Here is a 27195-nt window from a genome sequence, read left to right as displayed (position 1 = left end):
ACAAAACACTTAAATATCACTGGGATGTTCTTAAAGCAAAGAGTCTAAATAATAACTGCAAAATTACCGAAATCTTTTCCTACATGTAGGTTACTTTTCAACCACCTCTTGATTCGTGAGAATCACTAAAGGAGTACACAAGCTTTCCGAAGTTTATCCATGGCACATCCTACTGGACTGGGGAGTGGCACTACTTTGTCGGGGATTTTGGAACAGCAGACTGGTCTGCAGAGCTGAGCAATGAATCACTTGTGGGTTGCCCTGTGTTTGTAGAGCGGTCAGTTTACTGAACCCATGCAATACAAGCAAGCTTGGACGTCATCTCCTTTATACGAAGCAGATCAATTGTAAGGGGCTTTTCTGAATCAGCGTGATCTTTCAGCTGTGAGTAATGCCGGCATTTCATCTGGCCTTGGAACTGCTCCCGTGAGGCATTCGAGCTGCAAATTTGGCAAACTTAGCTTAGAATAATTCCTTGAGCACAACCCTTTGTTCTGGAGCTCCTGACCTCTCAGCCCGCCCAAGCCCGCCACCGCTTCCCGTGTCGCAGCTGGGTGCGGGGGCTGCTGGCTGGGTTCTTTGTCCCGCGGGGGCGGCGGGCGCTGGCCCCCGCCTTCTCCTCCCCTTCCTTCCCCTCGGCGCGCAGCCCCCTCGCGGCACTGGAGCGGCGCGGCAGGAGGAAGTCCCGGAGCGGCCCTTCGCCAGCCCCAGCCTTCTGTGGGCTGCGTTCGCCAGCCCCGCGCTGTCCGCACCGACGGACGGACGGACGGACGGACGCACGCACGGACGGACGGACGGCGGGCCTGCGGGCGGGACTCGCGGCCATGCAGCCCCGGGCGCTGCTGTGCGCCCTGGCGCTGCTCTGCTGCCCGGCGCTTGCCGCCGCGCCCCGGCCAGGTGGGTCCACGGGCAGGCGGGGCCGGGCACGAGCCCCGGGGGGCCGGCGTGTTCCGGGAACGGGGGGAATAAACAAAAAGCGCTCTAGCGCACAGCATCGTGTGCCTGCACGTAGCCGGGTCGGGGGCCTCCCGCTTGGGAGTTTCAGTGCGAGTTCGGGCCGAGTTTTCTTCGGCGTTGTTACACGCGGCTCTTTGTGCTCATGGCAGCGGTGGCGAGAGGCTGTTGGTGGTGGTGAAGGATGGCTTGGAGTGACGCCGTAGCTAAGGAGGCGGGCAGGCAACAGCAGGTGATGGTGGAAAGAAGGGACCAGACTGGCGAGACTTGCTGGTGGATTCTCTTAAAAAACTAGCGTTGCCTTTCATTAACAACTTAAGAAGAGGGCGTGCCAGCTGAATTTCTAGGCAGTGCAAGTTTCGGAAGACCTGTCAGCACAAAACAGTTCAGAATATCCACCCCAAGTAGATGACTTTCATGGTTATTCACTAATAGCAACATCAGTACCCTAACTGGTGAGCCTATGGATCCGTCCAGCTCCCAGGGCTTGTTAGACAACAGAGATTCTGAGAGAAGGAAGGTGAGAGAAGACAGGCATGCACATAACCTCACAGTTTATGGTAGAGGTACAGCAGTACGAAGAACTGTGCATTTAGAGATTAGCAAAGGGCTTTTTGTTACTACTATTTTGCTTGGTTCAGTTTGAGATTTCTTTCAATCAGCTAGTGGTGGTAGTGCTGCTGTAGAAATAACTTAGTCCCATGAGATGGCCTGCAGTGAAGCCTCAGGTCCTACGTGTGTAAAAGGGCTGATTACGGGAGCAGATAAGAGGAAACTTCAGAGCATAGCACACATTGACTACTGAGCTAAACTGAAAGGGGATAGACCTAGTGTTTATGCTGGGAGGGAAGCATCAGGGAGGACAAATAATTCCTGCTAGACAACATTTTGGAACAAAGACAAGTTGGAATGAAGCTGTCAAAATCATGTTTATATGGGAAGCCTAAGGAAAATATCTTTTAAAAAGAAGGGGGTGGTGGTGTGAAAGACAAACTATACATGTTAATGCTAGGAAAAAGATTGCACTGTTGGGTGCTATTCTTCCAGTTACTTGATGCACAACAGAACTAATAAAAGCTGATCATCTGAATATATCTTCTGTTCTTCTTGTGCTCACTCTCATTGTAAGAATATAATTTCCCCACTGTTGTAGATAACCTTCCCTGTTTTTACCACAATGTGCTTAATTCCTGTTGCCCTGCATTGTTGTATCCTGAGGTCTGCTCTGCCCTTGGACCTGCAGCTTCTCTCCTGCTTTTCCCCCCTCCACCAGTATGCACAGTTACCACCACATTACTGACCTGTGCTGTTCCTGTGGGCAGGTGAAAAAGCACTAGTTTGGCAGTAGGTTGGTTTTAAGTGCTTGCAGGTGCTGCTGAGGTGCCTAAGGTCTGAACTTGCATGGACTTCCCTGCCTTGGGACACTGCTGGCAAGATAGAGGGATGTCACTGTTTGAAGCCAGCACAGGTAGTTAAAGAGTTGAGAAAGGAAAGTAAAAAGTTGCAAGAAAACAATACTTCTGGAAAATGTGTTCAGGTTGCTACTACATCAGTTGTGTGATCTAATAATGAATTCTGTATAAATGGAGATGTGGACTCATAACCAATTCAGTGTTTATTTTTATAAAAGCAAATAACTAACTGTCATTACTCCTACAAGATTGTGTCTTATTTTGTTGATTAATGTGTCTGGCATGCACTTCACAGTCTGCCTTCAAGTATCTAATTTTGGGCCACTGAGTAATTTAGCTTCTAGATGCTTATCGCTTTGGGTTATACAAAGGGGAGATAAAAGAAACCTTTTTGTTATAAGCTAGTATACAGCTGTCACCAGTAATGCCCGGAAATCAGTATTAATTGTTGTCCAGCAGCACATAGAAACATATTTAACTGGCTTGTGTAGGAGCCTATTCTTTAGTCTCTCACATCAAAGATATCCCTTGGGATATGAAGTCTGCTCGTTTGTAACATCTTGTCCATATTTACAGACCTACAGAAATATTTTTCAAGTTTCTTCTGGAGCTCAAGAGTGCTTTGTAAGATTGGGGTTTTTTTGCTCTGTATTTTTGCTCTGTAATTCTTCCACAGAATAGCATGCAGAGTAGTTCCTTGCATATGAAAATAGACATGAAAAGAAATTACAACATATCTCTGTATTTAAAAAAAACCTGAAATATTGGAGTAAGCAGAATACGTGTATTCTGATTGTGAGATGAACAATATCTATAGTTCTTGATGGAAAATAGCAGAGTGTAGATTGTTAAAATTAGACAATCACAAACGTACTGAGCTTTCTACATAATTCCTCTATGTCCTTGTTGGAGAATTGATGCAAAAACCAGAGGCAATAAAAGAACATTCTGAGCAACTTGAATGTTGTACTGTTTCTATGTAATTTTGCCTTTTGAAGTACTTGTTGGAGGCAAAGAAAAGACTTTCTGCATGTCATTTAGTGTCCTGACTACACACACCACAAGGATAAAACCTCAATGCTTTATCCTGCTGTTTCTTTGTTCATAGTTTACTCATCTTACTCTTTCATACATGTTTAAATTTTGTAGGTATTTCGATAGAGCTGTTACTCTCACTGCTGACATGATGGAATTACTATTAGTCATAAAAATAGAAATCCACCAAGCTTGATTTCTTCTGGACTGGATGACAGCCTAGAAAAATAAGATGACCCTTTGAACATTTATGATCATTATACAAGCTTTACCTCTCTTTTCCTAACATTATTTGAATTATTAAAAAATAATTTAAGCTGTGGTGAATAAGTAGATACAGATGTCATTTATATCATATGATATCTGTAGCTTGAAAACAGTTAGAAGGAATTGTTTCACAGATTCTGGTATAGTCGTAGTTATTTAACAGTACATTCAAAACCTTTTCTGTAGAGCTGCTGTATATTGGCAGTCCTGTACTAACCCATTTTAAAGGTAATGTCTGTTTCCCGTACTGACCTTTTTGTTTGTTGTGAAGGTTCATGAAGATCTTTTGAAATAATATGACATAATTTCATCCTGTTCTCTTCTGTGACTAAATCTCTTTTATCTTCAGCTTTTTCGTATAAGTACTGACACAAAAGGAATAAAAAGTCTCAGGATAGTATCTATCTTCCTTTCTGTTTCAGAAAGTATGGAGTGCACACTGTTTTTCCTGGAATTACACAGACACTGTGTCACACAAGCAGCTTGGTAAAGGATAAGAACCAATACGTGGCTGTCAAGCTTTCAAATTAAATTTAGTTTCATCAAGAAAGTTTAGATCATCATGTGTTGTATTATGAAGTGGCACAGAAATATCAAGTGTGGTGCCTCATTACATTTTTCCACAAAGCTGGCTTTCAAGTAGTACCTCATGTCATCTAAGTTAAAGATGGGGACATGGATTGCATACAGGAGTCAGCACGTGTCGCAGTGACCGCTATCTTCAGCCCGGCCAGCACCTGCGGTGTGCGGCAGGAGTAGGGAGCAGCCGAAGGCTGGAGGCTTTAAAGCTGCTCCTCTGGAGTTCAGCTCTGCCCAGGGGAGCTGAAGCTCCAGGTGCTGTGGCTGTCAGCAGCCCCGATGAGGGAGAGCATAGAAAGTTGTGGGGAGGCTTGCCTTTGGATACAGTTTCAGGTTTATTGCCCTAAGGGAATCCAAGGAGCACAAGCACCGATCAGATCTGTGCGACAACTTATAAAGAGAGGTGTTACAACGGGGATGACCTGATAGGGGACCAATAGGGGTCTTTGGGGGAGGGATATGGACAGGGATAGACATTTACGTGGACCAATAGTCTCGAGGGGTGGAGGGAAAGGGGTCACATGCCCCAATGGGGCATCAAGGTTTAGGGGATTTCCAAGAGGGGAGGTATCCGAGGGGACAGGGTCTCAGGGGATTGACGGGGACCATATAAGGGTAATTAGGGAGGTCTCGGGTGACAGACACAGAACAGTCCAGTACTCCAGAAGGGGTTTGGGTGATTGATAGGGAAGGTGCCAGAACAAGGGGAGGGGATAGCCATTTTTGGGAGCACCGGGGGAGCATCGTGGATCTGGGACAGACCAACTGGGAGTAGAAGTGGGGAAAGTAGGGACAAACCATTAGGGTACAAAGAACATACAAAAATACAATAAAAACATTGCATCACCACATCTCCCCCTTTTTTGTTTTAAAAAATTTAGAAATTGTTTTCTTGTTCACATAACCAGTCTGGTGGAGCCGCTGCTGCTTGTTCAGTAACTTCTGTGTGGTTGACTTGAGGGAGTGCAGTGGTGGTAATAGAAAAGCAAAATCTCTTTAACAAACTGAATAGAAACAAAACTAACAGAGTAAAAAAGATAACAAGATCAAAAATCATTCACAGAAAATCAAACCATAAACATGAGAACTCAGGGACAAACAGGGATCTGGGGAAATCTTGGGACTGGTGATGCCGCTTCCTCCTCCCGGTGCACACATCCACCTGGGGGTCTGGGGGTCTCACTGGATGTTTTGGGGTATACAGTTTCACCCACTTTTGTGGGATCCACCTCACTCCTAGGGGTGTGGATACGCAGGCGTACCCATGACCCCATGTGACCAGCTTGTACGGCCCCTCAAGCTTACCACTCTCCGGATCTCTTATAAGGACTGGTGGATGTTCATGCAGAGGGTAGTTGCTGTGTGGACCAAAGTGTCTTGCCACTGGCAGGTTCATGTTGTTAAAAGAGCAGTTTAAGAAATTGATCACAAAAAGAGCTTTTCTTAGCCGATCCTGTGGGGAAAGCTCTCTACTGCTTGCCCACTGGTGCCTCAAGGTGATTTTGAGCGTTTGGTGGGCCCACTCAATCACTACTTGACCAGTCGGGGAGTAAGGGATGCCTTTCTTATGTCTTACTACCTACTCGTCCAGGAACTCCTTAAAGGCCTTGGATCTATATGCGGGGCCATTATCTGTTTTGATTTCCTTGGGGACCCCCAAGACTGCAAACACCTGCAGAAGGTGTTTCCTGGCGTGTTCAGCCTTTTCTCCTGCATGGGCAGAGGCGTAGACTGTTCCGGAAAAGGTATCTATACTTACATGTACATACTTTAGTTGGCCAAATTCAGGAAAGTGCGTGACATCCATCTGCCACACCTCACAGCTAGCCAACCCTCTGGGGTTCACCCCAGTGCCTAAAGAGGGGAGGGCTGACCGCTGGCAATGTGGGCACATATCCACAATGGCCTTTGCCTGACTACGCGTCAGGTGGAACTGACGGACCAGTCCGGGTACATTTTGGTGGAACATTTGATGGCTCAGTTTTGCCTGCTCAAAAACTTTTGGTGTCCTGGCCATCTCTGCGGGGGCAGCGAGGGCATCCGCTCTTTCATTGCCCTCAGCTATTGGGCCTGGCAGGTCTGTGTGCGACCTCACATGCATTACAAAGAATGGGTGCTCTCAGTGGGAGACAAGATATACCAATTTCGAGAGCAACCAGAAAAGATGTTCATTTGAAACCTCTTTCAGAGTAGCATTTTCTGCTCTCACTACCACTCCTGCGACATAGGTCGAATCTGTGACCAGATTGAATGGTTCAGGGAACCTCTCAAAGGCTCCGATGACAGCGGCCAACTCAGCAATCTGAGGGGAACCCTCAACATACTCAATGTCTGCCTCCCACTGCTGAGTTTGAGGATCCTTCCAGGTCATCACTGATCTGTCGGATGCTTTGGACGCATCTGTAAAAATTGTCACCGCTTCTAGAGGTTGCCTGCTTCTGATGTCTTTTGGGAACAGAACAAACTGTTCCTGGAATAATTTATGAGCAGGAGCATGGACTGAAATCTGTCCCGTGTAGCTATCTAAATCTATCTGAAGAGTTTCATTCTCAGCCAGTAGCTGCTCAAACATCTCTTTGGTCAGTTTGGCGGAGGACAATTTGTCCTGCTCCAAACAGACCGGCAAGTGAATGCATGAAAAGTCACACCCAGCCAATTCCCAAAGCCTCGCTCGAGCCTTCTAAATTAACTGGGCCATCAGTTCCTGGGCTTTAGTGATGGTTTTGGACCTTGTGTTGCTCAGAAACACCCACTCGATGGTTAGGAGAGGGTCTTTCTGGCCCCGCTGCCATTGGAATATGAGCCCGTTGAGGTGGGGCAACTTTCCCATGACAATGAATTTGAAGGGCAGCTCCAATTAGCAATGATGCGCCTGCCTGTCACGCATTTTAACTCTACCTTTTCCAAGGCAGCCCTCGCCTCTGGGGTCAAGGTCCTAGGAGAACTCAGCTCCTCCTTCCCTTTCAAAAAATTGAAAAGGAGGGCTAGGTCTTCGGTGGTAATCCCTAGCCAGGGCCTGATCAATCCTAAAGTGCCACACAGTGAGTGGAGGTCTGCCAATGTTTGGGGATCACTTTTAATGGACAATTTTTGAGGAACAATGGTCCTCTTAGTGATTTCCAACCCCAAATATTTCCAAGGGGGCATCTTTTGAACTTTGTCTTCCTGGAGCATGAACCCAACGGATGTCAAAACGTTGACGACTTGGTCAAGGGTGTCCTGAAGTATATGGTTGTCAGGAGCACACAGCAGCATATCATCCATATAGTGCAGGATGATGGCTTCTCTCATGGTGGCATGGATCGGGGACAGCAATGAGGCGATGTACCACTGGCAGATGGTAGGGGAGTTCTTCATGCCCTGGGGAAGAACTCGCCAGTGGTAGCGCTTCATTGGGGCTTCTCGGTTGGTGGTGGGAACCGAGAAGGCAAACCGTGGAGCATCGGCAGGGTCAAGAGGAATTTTGAAAAAAACAATCTTTGATACCGACAACAACCAGATTCCAATTTTGGGGGACCATTGCTGGGGAAGGCATCCCTGGTTGAAGGGGCCTCATGTCCACAACGACTTTGATGATTTCCCGAAGGTCGTGGAGGAGTCACCACTTGTCCTTCCCCAGCTTTTTAATGACAAAACCTGGAGAATTCCAAGGGCTGAAAGTTGGCTCTATGTTTCCTAGAGCCAACTGCTCCTCAACGAATTCGGTGAGCGACTTCAGTTTCTTTCCTTCTAGCGGCCACTGATCCACCCAAACAGGAGAATCAGCTGTCCAATCTAGTTTTTGAGTGGGGCGCTCCGCAGTGGCCACAATTAAAAATCCCGAGGGGTTTTTGGGATCTTGAGTCTTACCCCTCATTGGGACATGGCATCCCGCCCCCACAAGGGCACCTGGTAATCAGTCATGAACGGGCATAGAGTAGCCAATTTCCCGTCTGGTCCCTCAATATGCTCTTCGATATTTGTGCCAATTTTGTCCCTCCGATACCCTGGATTTTTCCTGCTATGGGTTGCAATTCCCAATGTGACAGCCATTCCCCACGGGGAATGATCGTGACATCTGCCCCCGTGCCCAGCAGGCCCTTCAAACAGATAGTGTCATTGCCTTGCCAGACATTACAGTATATAATTGGTTTACTTTTTCCCACCACTTCTGCCCAGTAGACGTCTGGTGTCTTGCTGTCTACCAGGACTCCCAATGGTATGGGGATAGCCTGGGCCATGACTTGCCCCTTGGCCAGGTAGAAGGGTGGGTTAATACATTGTGCCACCAGCAGAAGTTGTGCCAGGTCATTAATGAGAATGGCCGGGCACACTTCTAGCTCTTGAGGTGTGTGCTTTGTGTCTCCGATGGCCATGTACTTACAGTGTTCCCCTGAAGGCACCAATCTTCCTTCCAGCAGTTCCACTGCAACTACTGTCCATTGATCCGATCGCCACAGGTGGTCCATTGCAGTCTTCAGAGACAGCAGTGGTTGAGGGCGCCAGGTTTTGCTGGGATCCCTTGCTGTGGAGGGAAACCCCATACAAGAGTCACATCCGATATTGAGGTCACATCCGGTGAGAGTTTCTGTCTTTAATTTCCCCCCACTCCCCACGGGTCCTGCCTCATTTCTATCCTCACGTGAGGCAGGACCACGCTGTGCACCTAGTTTTTTTTTGGTGCAGCCCCAGGCACCAATGTCGTTGGCACTCTTCCCCCTCTTTCCCTTGCTGCATCTGTTGCCCTTTTGGGGCAGAATTTAGCAATGTGCCCCACCCCCGACAATAAAAACAGACAATGTCCCCTCTCAGTCTCTGCGATGTCGGTGTTTGTGCTGGAGCTTGTGGATGGACCGCCATGGCTGTTGGTGGAACAGGCCGTAGAGGTGGTCTGGCGTCCATTGTGGAGGCCTTCTTCATACAGGCCTCCACGAGTGCAGGGAGTGTTGGCTCAGGGTAGACTGGCAACCTGGCAATCACCATCTTGCATGCTTCGTTGGCATTCTCTTTGGCTTCTTTGAGAATGATCGTTGGGTGCATGGCTTGGTTCTCCATTGTCTCTCCACCTGCGCTCTTATCTTATCCACAAACTCGTTAGGGGCTTGTCTAATATTTAAATAACTCTTGGGGGCTTCTGGGGAAGGTGCGGGAAGGGAAAGGAAAGCCTTCTCCGCTGCCAACATGATTTTTTCTAGGGTAGCCTTGGGTAAAACCCAGGCCTGCTCCCTAGGCTTTTTGTAGTCCTCCTCGCCACATAGGTGGTCTAATGAAAGAGCCAATTAATCGGCGTCAACAGCCATACTTTGGTCTCTCCAAAGGTCCAGAAGGAGTGCCTGCAAGGACCGCTTCCATGCCTGCTCCCACAGCATGTATTCAGTGGGGGTCAACAGGCATGCAAACAGGTCCTTGATGTCCCAAGGGACTAGGTCATGGGAGGAAAAGGTGGCCTTAAGAAGCCCTTTAAAATACTCACTTTTCCTCCCAAACTCTTTCTGGGCCTTGCAGAGCTCTTTGTTGTTTTGGTAGGAGAAGGGCCTCCATTCCCGAAGGCCTCCCCCTACCCCACCAAATGAAACTGGTGTGGCAATGGTAGACTACTCCCGGTTCCGGGTTCCGGGCCCCAGGCCTGCTGCATCTGGTCCCAGTAGCGTGGGAATCGGATGTCGGGGTGTGGGAACAGGAAGTCAGAAGCAGGGAGGCAGGGTCAGTGGAGAAGGGGGAGGGAACAGGGGGAGGGAACAGGAGCAGGACCACCTTCCGCCCTGGAAAAGGCGGATCGGTCCTGGAGCACCTCGCACGAGGGGAGGGGCTCAGGGTCCTGGGAAACGAGGTGTGGTGAAGGGCAGAGAGGGAGTTCCGGACAAGTGGAGGCAGGGGAGGAGTTAGGAAGAAGGGAATTTCGGGAAAAAGAAGCACAAGAGCGGGGCTGACCCTGCAGTCCCCTCCATCTTGTGTCCTTCAGGGGCCATTTTGTGGATCAGGAAGGGAGCAGACTGAAGGGTTAGGGGATGGACAGGGAGACGGGAAAGGGGTCCAGGAGCACCAGGATGGATGAGGGGAAGGATAGGGAGATGGGTGCGAAGGTTGGGAAGAACGAGGGTAACACAGGGAGGGACAAGGAGAATAACTTGAATCAGAGGTGGAGGAATCTGAACTGGGGATACTGAACCTAACAGACTTTGGAGATGGAACTGGGGTAGAGGGCTTAAGGATAGAAGTCCTGGCCGGCAGGCCCTGCCGACCAAGACCAGGGGGCTGGGGGGTTTGCAAGGAGCCAGGGAGACTACAATCTTGGCTACGCTGCGCTTCGTGGGTTGCTCCTCGGGGACCACCCAGAGAGGGACTAAGGGAAGGGGTAGAAGGGTTAGGGAGAACTGGGGACAAATCAGATGGCTCTCCTTCCATTACGAACTGCTCCATAATTGCGCTTCTAATTAAAATATAAAGGAAATAAATTTGGGCTCCTGGGTGTCCCCCTCATTAGTTTTTTGTGTGAGCATCACCCCCACCAAGTTCCAAAATGGGAGCGAGGTCACATCCCCTGGGGACACCCTAGAGTAATAGAAGAGCCACCTTACAAACAGTTTTAACTTTCCCTTTTTAAACTTTTACCCCCCAGCCTCAAGGAGACCCACAACGTGGAATTAAACTCCCTGCTGTGCCGACAAACATGCACCCATGACTGAAAACTTAAAAACTTGGGGGCCAACCACTCACAACTAAAAAGTATCAGCAACAGCACCTACCCCTGCCCACAGCAAAATGCAAACTTAAAAGAATGTAAAAGAAAGGGTCTGTGAGCACTCAGGGGTACACACTTTCACCCCTCCACACAAAGGGGTACACACTCTCACCCCTCCACACAATCACTATGGCCCCACTTGGGTCCCCTGGCCAACAGGGATACTCACCGTAAGTTCCAGCGGACAAAGGTACTGCAGGTAGGGTCCCTCTCCCTGGATACGATCCCTCCGGCACTGAGGGACTACCGTGTCTGTCCCCGGGAGCACCACCTGACAAAAGTGGTTATCTGGTCCTACCGGGGTGCTGACGCACCAAACGGATGTAGAAAACAATCCTCTGCGTGGGGTCTTGGACCCTCGGGGAGGCCCCACATTGGGCGCCAGCTGTCGCAGTGACCGCTGTCGTCAGCCCGGCCAGCACCTGCGGTGTGCGGCAGGAGTAGGGAGCAGCCGAAGGCTGGAGGCTTTAAAGCTGCTCCTCTGGAGTTCAGCTCTGCCCAGGGGAGCTGAAGCTCCAGGTGCTGTGGCTGTCAGCAGCCCCGATGAGGGAGAGCATAGAAAGTTGTGGGGAGGCTTGCCTTTGGATACAGTTTCAGGTTTATTGCCCTAAGGGAATCCAAGGAGCACAAGCACCGATCAGATCTGTGCGACAACTTATAAAGAGAGGTGTTACAACGGGGATGACCTGATAGGGGACCAATAGGGGTCTTTGGGGGAGGGATATGGACAGGGATAGACATTTACGTGGACCAATAGTCTCGAGGGGTGGAGGGAAAGGGGTCACATGCCCCAATGGGGCATCAAGGTTTAGGGGATTTCCAAGAGGGGAGGTATCCGAGGGGACAGGGTCTCAGGGGATTGACGGGGACCATATAAGGGTAATTAGGGAGGTCTCGGGTGACAGACACAGAACAGTCCAGTACTCCAGAAGGGGTTTGGGTGATTGATAGGGAAGGTGCCAGAACAAGGGGAGGGGATAACCATTTTTGGGAGCACCGGGGGAGCATCGTGGATCTGGGACAGACCAACTGGGAGTAGAAGTGGGGAAGGTAGGGACAAACCATTAGGGTACAAAGAACATACAAAAATACAATAAAAACATTGCATCACCACAAGCATGGAGGTGATGTTGACAGAATGAAGGTTGAGTTCAACTCTGAACTTAGAAAGTCTCTGCTTACACAAAGAACACCTAGTTGTCACCAAACTAGAGTACTATACCAGAGAATTTTAACTGAAATTATTTATAAATTTTTTTGTTCCAATTTATTGTAATAGGACACTATTTTTAGCAAATTTTTACAATAGAGTAAAAGTGACTCTAATCCTTTCATCTGATTAACTTGTAAATAAGATGTCTCCAAGAATTCAGGATATAATTAGAATTATCAGCAGTTTTCAATTAACTGTAAGCAATAGATAAGACAAAGGCTGGTAGTCAGTAAAATGTACCTGACCCAATCATAGCATATTTTTCTTGTAGCCTATTTTTATACTGTTCTCAGTTAGGAGTTAGTAATGAGAAGTGGTCAGGTTATCACCCAGGGCATCCACGCTAAGTGACTTGACCTCAGTCATTAAGGGTCAGTGGCTCTTACTGGGTTAGATTGCTAGTTCTCTAAAGTGTGGAACTGCAGCGCAACTCAGGTCCTTCAAAGTTCAGGGACACTGGGATGAGAGAGGTGCTGGTGCCTCAGTTACCATGTCATGCAGTGATAATCTTGGCAACACAAGTTCCAAATGCCAGGCTTTACCTTCCCATCTCTTCAAGTCTGTTTATATCTGTGTTCCCAAAAACATACCTTCCTCACATGGAACCATGTCACCTCTTTGTTTGGTTCTCCACACTGTTCTTCAGTGGTGGAGAAAGCAAAAAGAACATGTAGACCTTTGGGGGACTAAAATCATCACTGTCTTCTCTTTCAATTACTTTCTGGTTTAGAAATACATATTCTTAGCATTCAAAGTCTTGAATTCATAAAACTTGTGTGTTGGAGATACAATAAGTACAGTTAACAGATTTTTTTCTCAGTTTTACTGCTGTCTTTACCATGGAGACAAGCTTCTGGGCACAAGAAATCAGGGGGATTTTTTTCATTCAAGTATAGTTATAATCCTCCCAAAAGAGATGAAGAAGAGTGGTGTCATTTGTGACACTTCTATTGTAATGATCATTAAATACAGAAAATCTCCTAACTCTTTGATGTCACACACAGGCTGAAGTTAGAGGTGTCGTACAAGAGGACTTGTGCTGCAACTTAACTGCCAAGCTAGGAGCTGACTCTTTGAGCCATCCAACTGCTTGGACTAAACTTCTAAAGAAGTGTTTAAAGATTAAGGCTCTATAGTTCTGCCTGTTGTTCGTGTTCTCTTTAAAAAAACAGAGTAGACCCTTTTATAAATGCGTTTAGTGCCTTCTGTGCAAACACTGAATCTCTGTAAAGAGATGTGTGCTTTATGTGTGCTTCTGTAATTTCTGCTTCAAACTAAATCATTCCTACTACAGTCTGTGTAACAAGCTCCCAGGCTGAGATTCTCATCCAGCATCTTTTGTTTTCTGACCGGCAGAGGTTGCAGTCTAGTCACTTTGCATATGAAAACTATTCTCTCAAACACTTCCCTTGTTTTGTCTCTGCCCCTAGAATGCTGCTGTGGCACAGCATGGTACATAAAGCACAGCAGCTTTAAAAAAAAAATCACCAAATTGCCTTACCAGTCCTCTAATCTCCCCCCATATTCAAGTCTGAATTTCACAAAAATCCATGCTGGGTAGGGCCCTTCTCTCACTGCCTGTGCACAAGGGGAGGTAACTGGCTGCTTAAAGCTGCAGCCACTCCTCTCTTTGCCCTCTGCTTCCTTCAGAGGCTTTGGTTAAAAATATCGGTTTCAGTTACTATAGAACAAATAATTGCTTCCAGCAAGCAGCACCTTACACAGGTGAATCATTCCCATGTACTTTCAGCTCACAGATCTGAGCTAAGACACCCTCATTTTTATTTTATTTGTCTAGGATCAAACAAAGGACCAATTGCATAGCCAAAGAGGTGACCGGTTATTTGAGTTGTTGTAACTTTCTCACTTCTGTCTACCCACAGTACACTTGAATTATCCTATGCCAAAGCAGATTAAGCCAAAACTGAAAATGCCAGTCCTAAAAATATTTCTCCATACAAACATCTGTGGCTACCTGTCTGTTACAAGCAAAAGTTCGATCCACATCTACCTTGAAAACTGCATGCAGACTTCTGTCATCTCTATTGATGGGAGCCTTAGGGTTAAGATGTCTCCAGAGCACACAGAAATATTTCAAAACCATGATGTTCTAATTGCACTTTTACTTTTTGTGATTTTGGTGATGAGTACTTCTAGTGGGAATTTTGTGTATGAATACTAGTATTTATGCCAGCATCTCATTTCCTACAAAATGTGTGAAGGGTCTGGCCTAGACAGCTCAAGGGTGGCAAATTTCCTGTTGTGTTTGTGTTAAAGTTGCCTAAAGGGAGCATAGATTAGATTGGATCCTTATGTATAGCTAGAATCACTACTAATAAAAACTTTCAAGCTAAGAGATAGGAGACAAAGGAGGACATCTTACCCAAATTTGTAGCAGAAGGAGCTAAAATAAAATGGCTGATCTGTGGGCAACCTGTGCTTTGAATCAGAAATTAACCTTATTATTTTGTTTATGTAATGTAATCTTAGTTTTCCTTCTTGAAAGATGTTTTCACTTCTCCATACCATCTAAGTATTGGCTTATTAATCTTAATACTTTCTTACTTTTCAGGCTTTCCAAATAACAGCAGCATACCAGGCGTCAGAAGTTTTTCCATGTTTTTTTCTCCCAGTGAGCGGGATGATCTTATACCTGTTGACGGTGATACTGAAAATGACTTGGAAGTTGGACCAGGAGCCACCAATCAGACTGGATCATTCCTACGTGAACAGCGAATGATGTCAGTTCAAACAGCAAAATACCTCACTAGTCCGTGGCTGACACGTTTTGTTCCTTCAGTTTACACCGTAGTGCTTGTGCTGAGTCTCCCTCTGAACATTACAGCGATACTTGTGTTTCTGAAAAAGGTGAAAATTGAAAAGCCAGCTGTAATATACATGCTGAATTTGGCCCTTGCAGATGTTCTGTTTGTTAGCGTGCTTCCATTTAAGATTGTTTATCACTTTTCTGGAAATGACTGGGTTTTTGGGCCTCAAATGTGCCGTTTCATCACTGCTGCCTTCTTTTGCAACATGTACTGCTCAATAATGCTTATGACGAGTATAAGCTTTGATCGCTTCTTAGCAGTGGTGTACCCCATGCAGTCCCTGGGGTGGCGTACGCTAACTCGTGCCTCACTGGTTTGTTTCATCATATGGCTTGTAGCGATAACCGGGGTTATACCTTTTCTCCTAAGAGAGCAAACAATGGAAATACCCAAGTTAAATATAACTACTTGCCACGATGTGCTAAGAAAATCTGAACTTCACGGCTATTACCTTCACTTCTTCTCTGTCTTCTCTTCTGTGTTTTTCATAGTGCCATTCATAATTTCTACTGTTTGTTATGTGTGCATCATTCGCTGTCTTAGTTCTTCTACCATTGTTGCAAAGCAAAACAAGAAGACACGTGCCTTGCTCTTGTGCGTGGCTGTCTTTTCTGTTTTTGTTATTTGCTTTGGACCAACAAATGTTCTCCTCTTAATTCATTATATCAATTTTTCATATGAAAACAGCTTAGAGTATCTCTACTTTGCCTATTTACTCTGTGTCTCTATCAGCAGCATTAGCTGCTGCATTGACCCCTTTATTTACTACTATGCTTCTTCTCAGTATCAGAGACAATTTTTCAGTCTCTTCAATTGTAAAAAGACTTTTGATCCTAACAGTAGTCACAGCAGTGGCCAGTTGATGTCTACCACTAGTAGTAGAAGGGCTACGTTGACAACTAATGTGAATAACAGTGTCTACAGGAAATTACTAGCAATGCATTGATATGTGTGTGATACATGTTTAATTTTTACACAATTGCAGACAAAAAGAAGACTCTTATATCCAAGAAATGCAAAACCTTTAACCAGGTTGTTGTATGATACATAGCTTCATGGATCTGTTATAGTAATGCACAATTCAAATTAAAATTCTGTTTGTGCGTGTGCATATAGGTATATATATAAATATGTATAGTATATGTAAATAGGTTAATGTAGAGGGGAAAAATAATTTCTTAATAGTTGTTGAGTGTTTTTCAAATAAACTTTTTTCAGACAAATCCTTTGTATTGTTAAGTTTATTGTAGAAATCCCATTTTAGTATTTTGAACTGTATCTATCAGGTTGAATAAATTCTTATATGTGGAATCACTCCATCCATCCAGTAGTTCCTGAAAAAAAAGTGAAAATATCTTTCCAGGCTTTTTATTTTTCTCCTATTTGTCATTATTTCTAGAATTATCTATAAACCTATTTTCTTAGCATTATTTTGTATCTCAGGACACTGAAATTGTTAATTTTATGGTTTTATATATTCCACTTCAAAACAGTCTGTATGGTTTTCAGAATGTGAGGAATCAAAAACCAGCTATTGCTTGGTGCAATGTGTGACTCGGGAGATAATTTCCAGCAGCGGGAGCTAGCTTGTCCTTTGGTGTTCCTACCATTAGCGTATGCTAGGCATCTTGGTTAGGAATGTGGTATTTTTGACAATTAGTTTCACAAAAAGTTATCAGATTTTATTTCCCAATAAATCAATGACTCTCCAAAATATACATGGGAAAGGCCTATTCATTATCTTGTTACGCAGTTTCCAAACATGCTTTCTTGCACGTGATTAGTCATCATGCATATTTAGGACTTGAAAATATCCTTTATCCCTCCTAGCATGGACATTTTACACATTTTACACTGTGTCCATATCTACTGAAATGGCTGTGGTGTTGAGCTAACCAATAGCTGACTTCATTCTGTGGAGCAGTCTTTTGCTACAAAGAACACTAAAGCAAAAATAACAGAAATTCAGTTTTAGAAACAAGCATGTAGGTAATAGGACTGTACATGAAAATTGAAATCAAATGAAGTAGGAATTTGTTTATAGCATTTGCCACAGAAATCTGCCAAGAGGTACAGCTGTCTTCAGTCCAGCATAAGTGATACAAGACCTAATATTTCTGCATACAGTGTGACAGTGAGAGACTTTCTAACCATGACCTGTTGTTGGTTTGTGTCTGTTCCTTAATGGATTTAAGCATGATTAAGTATTGCATTATCAGGGGTTTCTCTAGATTTTTGTTCTCAAGGTTTTGTCGTTTTCTAAATACGTGAGTGATAAAAATATATCTATATGTAGTCGGCAAGCCTAAGATGCTACAAATGGACATACTCAAGTTACAGTCTCACTGTTTAATATCACATTAGGGATGGTCTTGTTTTTCAGTAAAATCCAGATCCATCTTGAAACTATGGACATCTGCTCCTCGCTTGTTGAAAAGAATTACCTCTGTGTTTCCTATAGTTACAGACTGAGGGACTGCTTTTTAGCCCAGGTTCAGAGGAAAGCTGTGAAGACGATCAGAGGGCTGGAGCACCTCTCCTGTGAGGACAGGCTGAGAGAGCTGGGGTTGTTCAGCCTGGAGAGGGCTCCAGGGTGACATTATTGCAGCCTTTCAGTACGTGAAAGTTGGTAAAAAAGATGGGGAGACTTTTATCAGGACCTTCAGGGATAGGTTATGGGGTAATAGCTTTAAACTGAAGGAGGGTAGATTTAAATTAGATTTAGAAAGAAATTTACAGAGAGGTTGGTGAGGAACTGAAATGAGTTGCCCAGAGAAGTTGTGGATGCCCAATCCTTGGAAGTGTTCAGGCCAAGGTTGGATGGGGCTCTGAGCAACACGGTCTAGTGGAAGGAATATCCATCCACAGCAGGAGGTTGGAATTGGACGATCTGTAAGGTCCCTTCCAATCCAAGCCATTCTGTGAATTGATGATTCTATGAACTGCTGAACATGGCCATGCAGCAAAGCAGAATGTGGTAGATTTTTGAAGAAACTAAACCAGGAAAGTACTGCAATTTAGACTGACATGTTTAAACTAACAGGAAAACCTAACCATACCTTCATGCTTACTGCACCTTGCACTGCTAGCTGGGAAAGAAAATAAACAGCTTGTTTCAGGGGAAGGAGGGAACATTCGACCAAGAGAAGTGAAACCATTGATGTGTATGCTGTTTTACCCATATCTTCTGCTCTTCAGTCTTTCCTTCATTTTTTTCCATGATGTTGGAGGTAAGGTGTATAATTTTCTATATGAAGCAAGCTAACAAGTTTGTGCTATATAACATTTGGAGACAAGGATGTGCCAGGCACTAAACACACACAAGGAATCTTGCTAATGTTCCAGTGATGCCAGCTGCATATTGTGGCAATATTGGTGGAGGCAAGATTTGTAATCAACATGGTTTGTGTTGGTAAAATACCTCATATACCAGCCATTGCTAGTGTAACTTATTTCAATTGGGAAGATTTGCTTAACTAACATGGCAAGAATTTTGCAGGGATTGGTATGTTCTCACATGAAGCATTTTGTCAGGTAATGCTGAGCGTGCATCAGCCTTACAACCTGCCTCCTGCAGCCTGACTGCAGACAAAACATGATCTGCTGGCTGTAAGCTCTACTTCCCTATTTAGATGAACCCTAGCCAGAAATGTGAGCATGGCTGCAAAGTTTGTTAACAATGTTTTGCACCAGGCAAACTCCATCAGGTCATTGGATCTCTCCCCACTTTAGACAGGATTCAGAAACGGAAAGAAAGTGCAAGCCAGCTAGTAGATCACCAGTTATGGCTTTGCACTGGAGCTCTCTAAGAGCTGGGGGAAGAATGAGAAGGGTCTGACATGCTGGGTGCAATATTTAAATAAATTCCTGCGTAAGGCCTTTTTTTTTGATCATTTTATCTTTTTTGATCTGACTGCAGTTTAATCTTGCAAGGCTGACCAAAAAAAAAACCAAAAAAACAAACCCAAAAAACCCCAAAAAACAAAACAAAAAAACAAAACAAAACAAAAACAAAACCAAAAAAGAATGTAACCCTCAAACATGTTTAAAATTAATGACCCAAATAAATGCTTTTTCATGATATTTTGCAAGTGCTGTAGAAATGGTTTAGTCAGTGCTAATACAGCTGGAGAGGGTGAACAAATAACATGCTACATATAATCCAAGCCAACACTAGAGAGCATTAAAATAACTAGATATGGCTGTTGTAATTTAACTTGTTGGGGAGGAGACCACTAGAAACCAGATCTGAGCATCATGCTGAACTGTAAAATTCTGATTAGCCCTCCAAACCACTATATGTGCTTGGAAAGGTGAAAAAGTATTGGAATTTTGTTGGAAAAGTAAGTGGATTTATTTTAAGCAGAACCTGTAAAAAGGTTCAGCAAAGTTTTGGGAAATAATTTTTCTTATCTTTGTGCTACCAGCTTCACAGTAGTGGGGCCTGTAGCCTCCCAACAAGCTTCTCTCTTTAAAAGCAGTATCTGACATTCAAAACATCACTAAATGCATTGCACACAACATAACTCCATCAAGGTCAGAGTTGATAATGTCAACCTACAATAAAAATCTGTCTTGCTGTTCCCTCACTAAAATAAAAATGAATGACATTGAGTCAGATTCTTCTTCATTCCTTAGTAGACCTGGGAAAGTCACTGTTCTTACCTTTTGATCATTTTGGCTTTGTGTAAGGAACTTGGTGTCTTCACTATTTTTTTGTGACACACTATTATGTACTAGAGGCAGCAATTCTTGGGAAGTTCTCATGCATGTGTTCTCATCCTCATGGATGGGGCAGCATGTGCCCAGGGCAGCAGTGAAGGTGGTGCCACAGGGCCTAGTCACAGGGCTCCCAGTTCAGGCTCCAATGGGGCTCGCAGCCTGCTGTTGCTGGCTTGCCATGTCTCTCCCTTTGACTCCTGTAGAGATGGCAGGCTTCTTTTACAGATGCTTCTCTCAGAAGGGAACACAGAAACGAAAAATAATTGAGTAGACTTTCAGAGCCAGATTGCCTCTAAAAATTTTATCACTATTGGCTCCTTATAATGCTCTTTTTTTTTTCCCTTCAGATATGTATTTCAATAATGCAATTTTTTTGCTTACAAACTGGAAAGAGCATTGTACAGGAAGCAGGCTAGGTTCCTGAGACCAAACCTTTCAAATCTCTGTTTCAGCCAGGCCCATCTACTCAGTTTATACTCCAGAATGTGGGGAGCCCTTAGACCCTATGTACCTGCTAGAAGGTGATATGGGGGTACACAAGCCAGTGGCAACACTGATGGGAAATGATGCTGCTGAACACTTCCTTTCTCACAGAATGGTGAGAAATGGCTTAATTGAAAACAGGCATCCAGCTCTGGAAGGGTGCATTTTGTCACTGCCACCTCCTACTATGTCCTGTTTACTAAAACCTCCCTACACACTGAATGTTTCTTGTCCAAGACAATATCCCACACAGTTCCCATCATCATTTACATAGCAAGATGCCTTGGAGATCTACTTTCAAATCACACACCCTTAACTTAACTAGAGATTCAAATATTTCTTTTCTGATACGGTCACTCCTGTGATTTTCCTCTCATCTTTTCTCTTTTAAAATAAACAACCTTTACTGCCTATTCAATCTTCTATTGCTCATCAATATTGTTGCAAATAGAATCACAGAATCACAGAATATTCTGAGTTGGGAGGGATCCACAAAGATCATCGAATCCAATTCTTAAGTGAGTGGTCATAAAAGGGATCCAACCCATGACTCTTGTTACGAACACCATGCTCTAACCAAGAAGATTTCTTCCTGCCTGCAGCAAACTTTAGGATTTGTAAACTGATAATCATTCACTTCTGACATACTTTGTAGGAACAATACACTGCACAAAATTTTAGTTCCAAAATTGGGTCAGCTAGCATAACTGGAATAATTGCATAACCTGAATGTGGATAAACTTTTACAGCTTGCTTAAAGCATGTGTACTGAGAACTCAGTCCCAGATGGAGAAGAACAGAGAAAATGAGGGAGAAAACATTACTAGCCAAACTTCTACATTGTTTTATCTGCCTGTTCAAGTATTAATAAACCTCCCTCTTTCTGAATAATTCCAAGGACATTTTTCTTGAATGCTTTTCTTATAAGTAACATAAGGAGTAAACCTGTATATTAGTGCCACTTGTAGGATTTCTTTCAGTTTATTTTCAAACTTTTTTTGGACTCCTTTTCCTGACTCTAAGATGTATATGCAATCCTACCCAGCAAAGAATATAATACATCTAGTTCCTTATCACAGCTTTAATGACCAAGGAAATGAAAAATATGAAGATTTCTGCTTTTGTCATTCAAAAACAAGCTAGGAAGTGTAAGAATATAATATAATACTCCTATCACTGAAAATTATATTTACAGAAGCTCTGAAATACAGCATAGATATCTTACTTTGCTTTAATTTTTTTTTTGCATGTTATCTTTAGCAAATTTTTTGTGAGGAGGTACTTACTGCATTTCCCTTGCGAGATGAAACATATATTTTAATTTGCTAAACTATATGGAATTTTTCATTAAATGGTTTCTAACCCTTTTATATCTACATCAGAGACACTGAATGTTATTACTGACAATTCTTTCAAAACTACATTTCAAGTGTTAAAACTACTTAAGAGACAGGCTTGTCTAAAAGTATATTATCTTTTGTTCACCCAACTTATACATTGTGGTAGGAAAAAGACAGTGTTTTGTGTTCTTCAAACCAGTCTGGATACCTTTCAGGTCTGTATTTTCTTATCATATTTTATGAACTGGTATTAGTAGTGAACTGACATCTTCTGTGAAAGCAGTGAAAATATTTTCTAACTTGAAAATCAGTCATTAAGCAACTGCTGTTTTGAGCAAAGTATGTTATCTTTGCTTGATCACAGTATCTACTGTTTGTACTCTAATGAAATAAGATGCTTTAGTTTTTAACTTCCTCACCCCCCTTTCCAGACCAAAACATAAAAACCAAACTGAGCAGAACAGCCACTCAAGAAAAAGCCACTTCTCCATTCAGGGCTAATTTTTACACTGGGGGTAAACTAAGGTCTGTAAAAATGCTGCCCACATGATGAGGGTTACAGTTCTCTTATGAATATACGGGAAACTCTGCAAATATGCTAACGGTATCTTCTTTTCAACTTTTGCATGCTTTGTCAGGTGCTCAAGGGAGCGAGGTACCTGGAGTGGCTGGATAGTGATACTGGAATCTAAATGGGATTTTAGATTTTCTTTAATTGCCATGATTTTCAAAACCATTAAAGAAAGGCAAATCCACTCAGCAGAGCAAGCAGACAATTTGCAGTTACACTGAGTGCTTCATGTATCCAGCCCAGCATCACATCCTCAAGCTCAGGCTGGAGACAAACTGCCCCCAGGTCCCTGGGGACAGCTGGGGCAGCAGCAGGTGCCTCTCTGGCTTGGCTGTCCTGGCCCTCATTGCCCTTCGATCACCCACCTGCCAACTCTCACAAGCACAGTTGCACACCCAAACAGAGGAGGAGGAGGAGGAGGAGGAGGAGAGGCAGCAGGGATGAAGCAACGTCCACCTACCTCCATCTGATACTCTCTGCTGCAGTCTGGGCTCACATGCAACAGCATACAAGCTCTAGGATGTGCAGCAAGCAAGGCTCTGCCTCCTGTTTTCCTGGAGCTCATGAGCTTGCCTAGCCTCTGGCCCCAAGCACGGGAATAGTTGTGCCCGGGAGTGCTTATACCATGCAAAGCCTGGGATTCCTCCAGCATATGCAGGGCAGGAATTTTTGCTGCCCTCATTAATAGGCAGGTTCTAGTTTTGCTTGTGCCACAAGTCACACACAGCTTCAAAGATTTAGCTGCCTCTGGTGAAGGAAACAAGTCTTAGCTTAATGAATCAGCAAACAGGCTTCTCCCACCTAAATTTTTGTGGTTTTGCCTTTTTGAGTAACCTTGGATAGGCTAATTCAGGAGTTTCTGTTGACTGAGGAATAAGGTCTCCTGATCATGGTGCCAAAGAAAAGCAACTAGCTGCCTCCAGCTTTCTTTCATCATTTCCTCCTCCTCCATGAGCAATATACAAACAGCCCAGACTTACTCTGCTCTTAACAGAGTAGTAGGAGGAAGGCCCTGTTTGAGGAGGATGGGACCATAGAGCTAGATGTGGCATTACCCTTTGGTTAGTGAACTAGAACAGCCTCTCTGCTGGCCTGGGACTTGCAGGCATGTGAGGTTATAGAGCAACCATATCAAATGCTGCTAATGCACAAGTTACAGCCACTCAGGAGTGTATGCAAGATGGGAACCCACCCTGAGAGCCCCCTGCCCTGCATGATACATGTATGTAGCAGTCATTTATCAGAGTTTTATTTTAATCCATTGCTGTCACTGTAAAAACGGCATTCTCAGCAGGCATTTCCTGTTTTTCTTTCTCACATACAGAAGCAGATGTTTCCTGAGCCATAAAACCAGAGTCAATCACTCTTCATAATGACACTGATAACAACATCCAGCCCCACAACCTAAACCCAGGGCTTCTCTAACAAACCACAAATTACAGTCTGCAGCAATGAAACTACATGCAACAAAAGCAAGAAATTTTCAAAGATGACCTTTCAGTATAGTTCCATGGGAACAAATTCTACATTAGAAAAACATTTGGGGCTCATTTTATAAACAAAATACCAATTTATAAACTGAAATACCATGTGTGAATCCTTGAAGGTGGTGGTGGCTCCTTAAACTCATTGAACAAATGTTTTCAGACAAAGGTAGGGACAAATAAATAGCATTGCAGTCCTTTCTGTAAGAGGTGCTTGGGGAGTTTTTGATTCTCTCTTGTTGTATTGGACAAGAACTTACTATAATTGTAACGTATTTTGACTGAAGCACAGTAAGGGCAGCTTAATTTTTGTCATGACCAGTACAGTTTGCTCTCATAGTCCTGGTTTTATAACCAACTTTCACCATATAGAACATTTACTGCTTATTCTAAAATCCTATTCATTGTTGCAAGCAGTTCTCTGTGATGGTGAAGAAAGACTGTCAGATCTTCACATGTCCTTCCCTCCACCACCACTTTCTCTCAATGTGGTTTGTCCTAAGATAAAAACACCAGGCAGGTATTGCAGGAAGAACTGTCTGGATGCTCACATAATTCATGTATTCCAGAGATGAGGGAGCTGAGATGTTTTTGATTGACTTTGCTGCACAACAGCCTGCATAAGGGTAAAGTGCTGATGGAGACTAGGTCAGCTGGGCAAACTTGTCTCCTGATGTTGCAGGCAGCTTCAGGGTGGATTCCTTCCCTGGTAGAGATGCCTGCAAGGAATACTCAGTTTTGGAGGGTGAGTAAAAAGCACTACCATAGAGACATACAATCCTAAAGTAGCAACATAGGTGCTTTGTTGCCTTGTAACTGTGACTTCTGCAAGGCCAAAGACTCTAACTGTACATTTCTAGCCAACCTGCTTATATTATAGCCCGTTAGAGATCAACTGTTGACCAGTCTTAGACTAAGTCAACCTAGCTGCACCTAGACTTCCCTGAGAAGTTTAGAAAGCAAGAGGGTCTCACTGAAGCTTGTGACTCAACAGGAGGGACAATGACCTGATTAGACTATAATCTATTGCAATAGATGACAAAGTGGCTATTTAGTTAAACTTCCCTGGCAATATTATTATATCAGCAGTAAATCTAATCATAATGATCCACATAATCACTATGCTGTCCTTCTCACACCTAGCTGAGAGCTTTCTCTCAACAAATCTTTCGTAGGTACAAATTATGTAGTTGGATGTTTACTGTGGCAGTTCTGTTCATTGCACCACAGATTTTAATCCCACAAAGAATGAAGATATTAGATAGAGAGTAGCAGGGCTCTCTCTGTGCTCATAGCTCCTCTTGTGTTGTCAGAGTTCTGTCCAGAAAAGTTTTCCACGCTTTGTTGCTGAGGTTTCTGCTGGAGTCACTGCCAACACATTTTGCATGTGTCTTGGTTTTGGTATCATGGGCTTGTGTGTAGGGTGCAGCAGCCCGTTCTATCAAGTATAACTGTTTCTTTAGTTAAAGGCAAGTTACTACACTGTGCAATTTCAGTGAGATTCAGAACAATGAATTGCCAAAAGTGTCAGCAACACTCACTCCATAATAGCTACTGTAAAATTCAGTGCCAGGTAGGAAGCATGACTTCATAACCATCCAAACACTAAGCTGTTTTGCAGATTACTTCCTTCCACACGTTATTCTTGCTGTGCTTTTTGTCACTGTGCTTTGACTTCATATATAAGCAGGGCTGGGAAAAGTTGACAGTAAAGAAACACCTTCTACCAGTTCATAAAAAAAGAAAAAAAAAGTTTTGCTCTAAATCAAGGATATGGCAATCATTAATGACCATGAGATTTTCACCCTTTAATTAGCTTTCACTAATGCATTCAAGGGATTTTCCCTTCTATTCCCCAGTCTTGGGCAGTACTGAAAAGCCTTTTACCTACTCAAGGTCTGCTTTTAAACATATGTGAAAGTGCAGCTTTTTCAGGTTACTCAATTAGCATCAGTGACATACTCTCCTCCTATTTAAATGCACAGATCTTGAACAGCCTCTCCCCAAGTCAGAGCTCAGGTTAGTCTATCAAACATGCATGATGAAAACTACCCATTATCATCTATTGGAACCTTACACTCATTGTGACAAAAACAGTGAGATAATGAACCATTCTGAAGAGTAACACAAATTACAAATTATTGTTCTTTTAAATCTGAGAATTTACAAATAGAACTAAAAGAACTGCCTATCATAGAACCATTGAAATTAAAAATTACCGTTAAGATCATTGCGTCCAACTGTTAACCTAACATTGCCAAGTTCATCACTAAACCATGTCCCAAAGTGCCACATCCACATGTTTTATGAACACATCCAGGGATGGTGATTTCACCACTTCCCTGGGCAGTTTGTCCCAGTGCTTGACAACCCTTTTGCTGAATAACCATTTCCAAATATCTAATCTCTCCTGGTGCAACTTGAGGCCATTGCTTCTGGTCCTGTCACTTGTTACTTGGAAGAAAAGACTGATCCCCACATGGCTACACTCTCCTTTCAGCTATCTTTAGAGAGCGATAAGGTCTCTCCTCCAGACTACACATCCCCAGCTCCTCAGCTGCTCCTCACAGGACTTGGGCTCCAGACCCTTCACCAGCTTCATTGCTCTTCTCTGGACTCGCTCCAGCACCTCAATGTCTTTCCTTTTGTGAGGGTTCCAAAACTGAACATAGGATTTGAAGTGTGGCCTTGCCAGTGCCAAGTACAGGGGGACAACCCCTGCCCTGGTCCTGCTGGCCACACTGTTGCTGATCCAGGCCAGGATGCCATTGGCCTTCTTGGCCACCTGGGCACACCCTGGCTCATGTTCAGCTGCTGTCACCAGCACCCCCAGGTCCTTTTCCTGTGGGCCCTTTCCAGCCACTCTGCCCCAGCCTGTGGCACTGCCTGGGGTTGTTGTGACCCAAGGGCAGGACCTGGCGCTGGGCCTTGTTGAACCTCACACCATCGGCCTCAGCCCATGATCCAGCCTGTCCAGATCCCTCTGCAGAGCCTTCCTGCCCTCCAGCAGAGCAGCACTCCCACCCAGCTTGGTGTCATTGCTGAACTAACTGAGGGTGCACTCAATCCCCTCATCCAGATCATTGATGAAGATACTAAACAGGGGCTGCTCCCCAGTGCTGAGCCCTGCCAACAGCACTGGTGACTGGCCACCAGCTGTAATGGTTGTAATTCCATTCACTGCCACTCTCTGGTCTTTACTATCCAGCTAGTTTTTTACCCAGAAAACAGTGCACTCATACAAGCCCTGAGCAGCTGGTTTCTCTGGGAGAATGCTGTGGGAAATGGCCAAAGGCTTTTTAAAAATACATGCAGAAAACATACACAGCTTTTTCTTCGTTCACTAAGTGTGTCACCTTGTCATAAAAGGAGATCAGGTTGGTCAAGCAGGACCTACCTTTCACAAATCCATGCTGGCTGGGTGATGACACTCAGATGATCTGCTCCATGACCTTCCCTAGCACCAAGGTCTGATTGACCATAGTCAGTTCTGTGGATCCTCCTTCCAGCCCTTCCTGTGCCAGCCTCCAGCCAACTGGGACCTCCCCAGTTAGCCAGGACTGCTAATACATGATGCAAAGGGGCT

The 27195-nt window shown here is 44.3% G+C and overlaps 1 protein-coding gene and 1 long non-coding RNA gene across 2 annotated transcripts; one reads left to right on the top strand and one right to left on the bottom strand.

The window, feature by feature from the left end:
• Positions 1-39: 39 nt before the first annotated feature.
• F2R (coagulation factor II thrombin receptor) lies at positions 40-16723 on the top strand. The gene is made up of 2 exons (XM_069002104.1): positions 40-897; positions 14754-16723. The coding sequence occupies exons 1-2, from the start codon at positions 825-827 to the stop codon at positions 15953-15955; spliced, it is 1275 nt and encodes a 424-aa protein (XP_068858205.1). The 5' UTR covers positions 40-824; the 3' UTR covers positions 15956-16723.
• On the bottom strand, positions 16280-27195 carry LOC138103649 (uncharacterized). Its single transcript, XR_011147788.1, has 3 exons — positions 27007-27195; positions 19675-19959; positions 16280-16343 (listed from the first exon to the last, which is right to left on the bottom strand). It is a non-coding gene; the product is annotated as an uncharacterized lncRNA (long non-coding RNA).

Source organism: Aphelocoma coerulescens, assembly GCF_041296385.1.
Source record: "Aphelocoma coerulescens isolate FSJ_1873_10779 chromosome Z unlocalized genomic scaffold, UR_Acoe_1.0 ChrZ, whole genome shotgun sequence".
Classification (NCBI taxonomy): Eukaryota; Metazoa; Chordata; class Aves; order Passeriformes; family Corvidae; genus Aphelocoma; species Aphelocoma coerulescens.
This window is presented reverse-complemented; position numbering and strand designations above follow the sequence as displayed.

What these genes read in the sequence shown, in the direction of transcription:
- F2R (XM_069002104.1), top strand. Translation starts at nt 825, where the DNA reads ATGCAGCCCCGGGCGCTGCTGTGCGCCCTGGCGCTGCTCTGCTGCCCG. An exon ending in TGCCGCCGCGCCCCGGCCAG is followed by an intron (nt 898 to 14,753) that starts GTGGGTCCACGG and finishes CTTACTTTTCAG; the next exon opens with GCTTTCCAAATAACAGCAGC.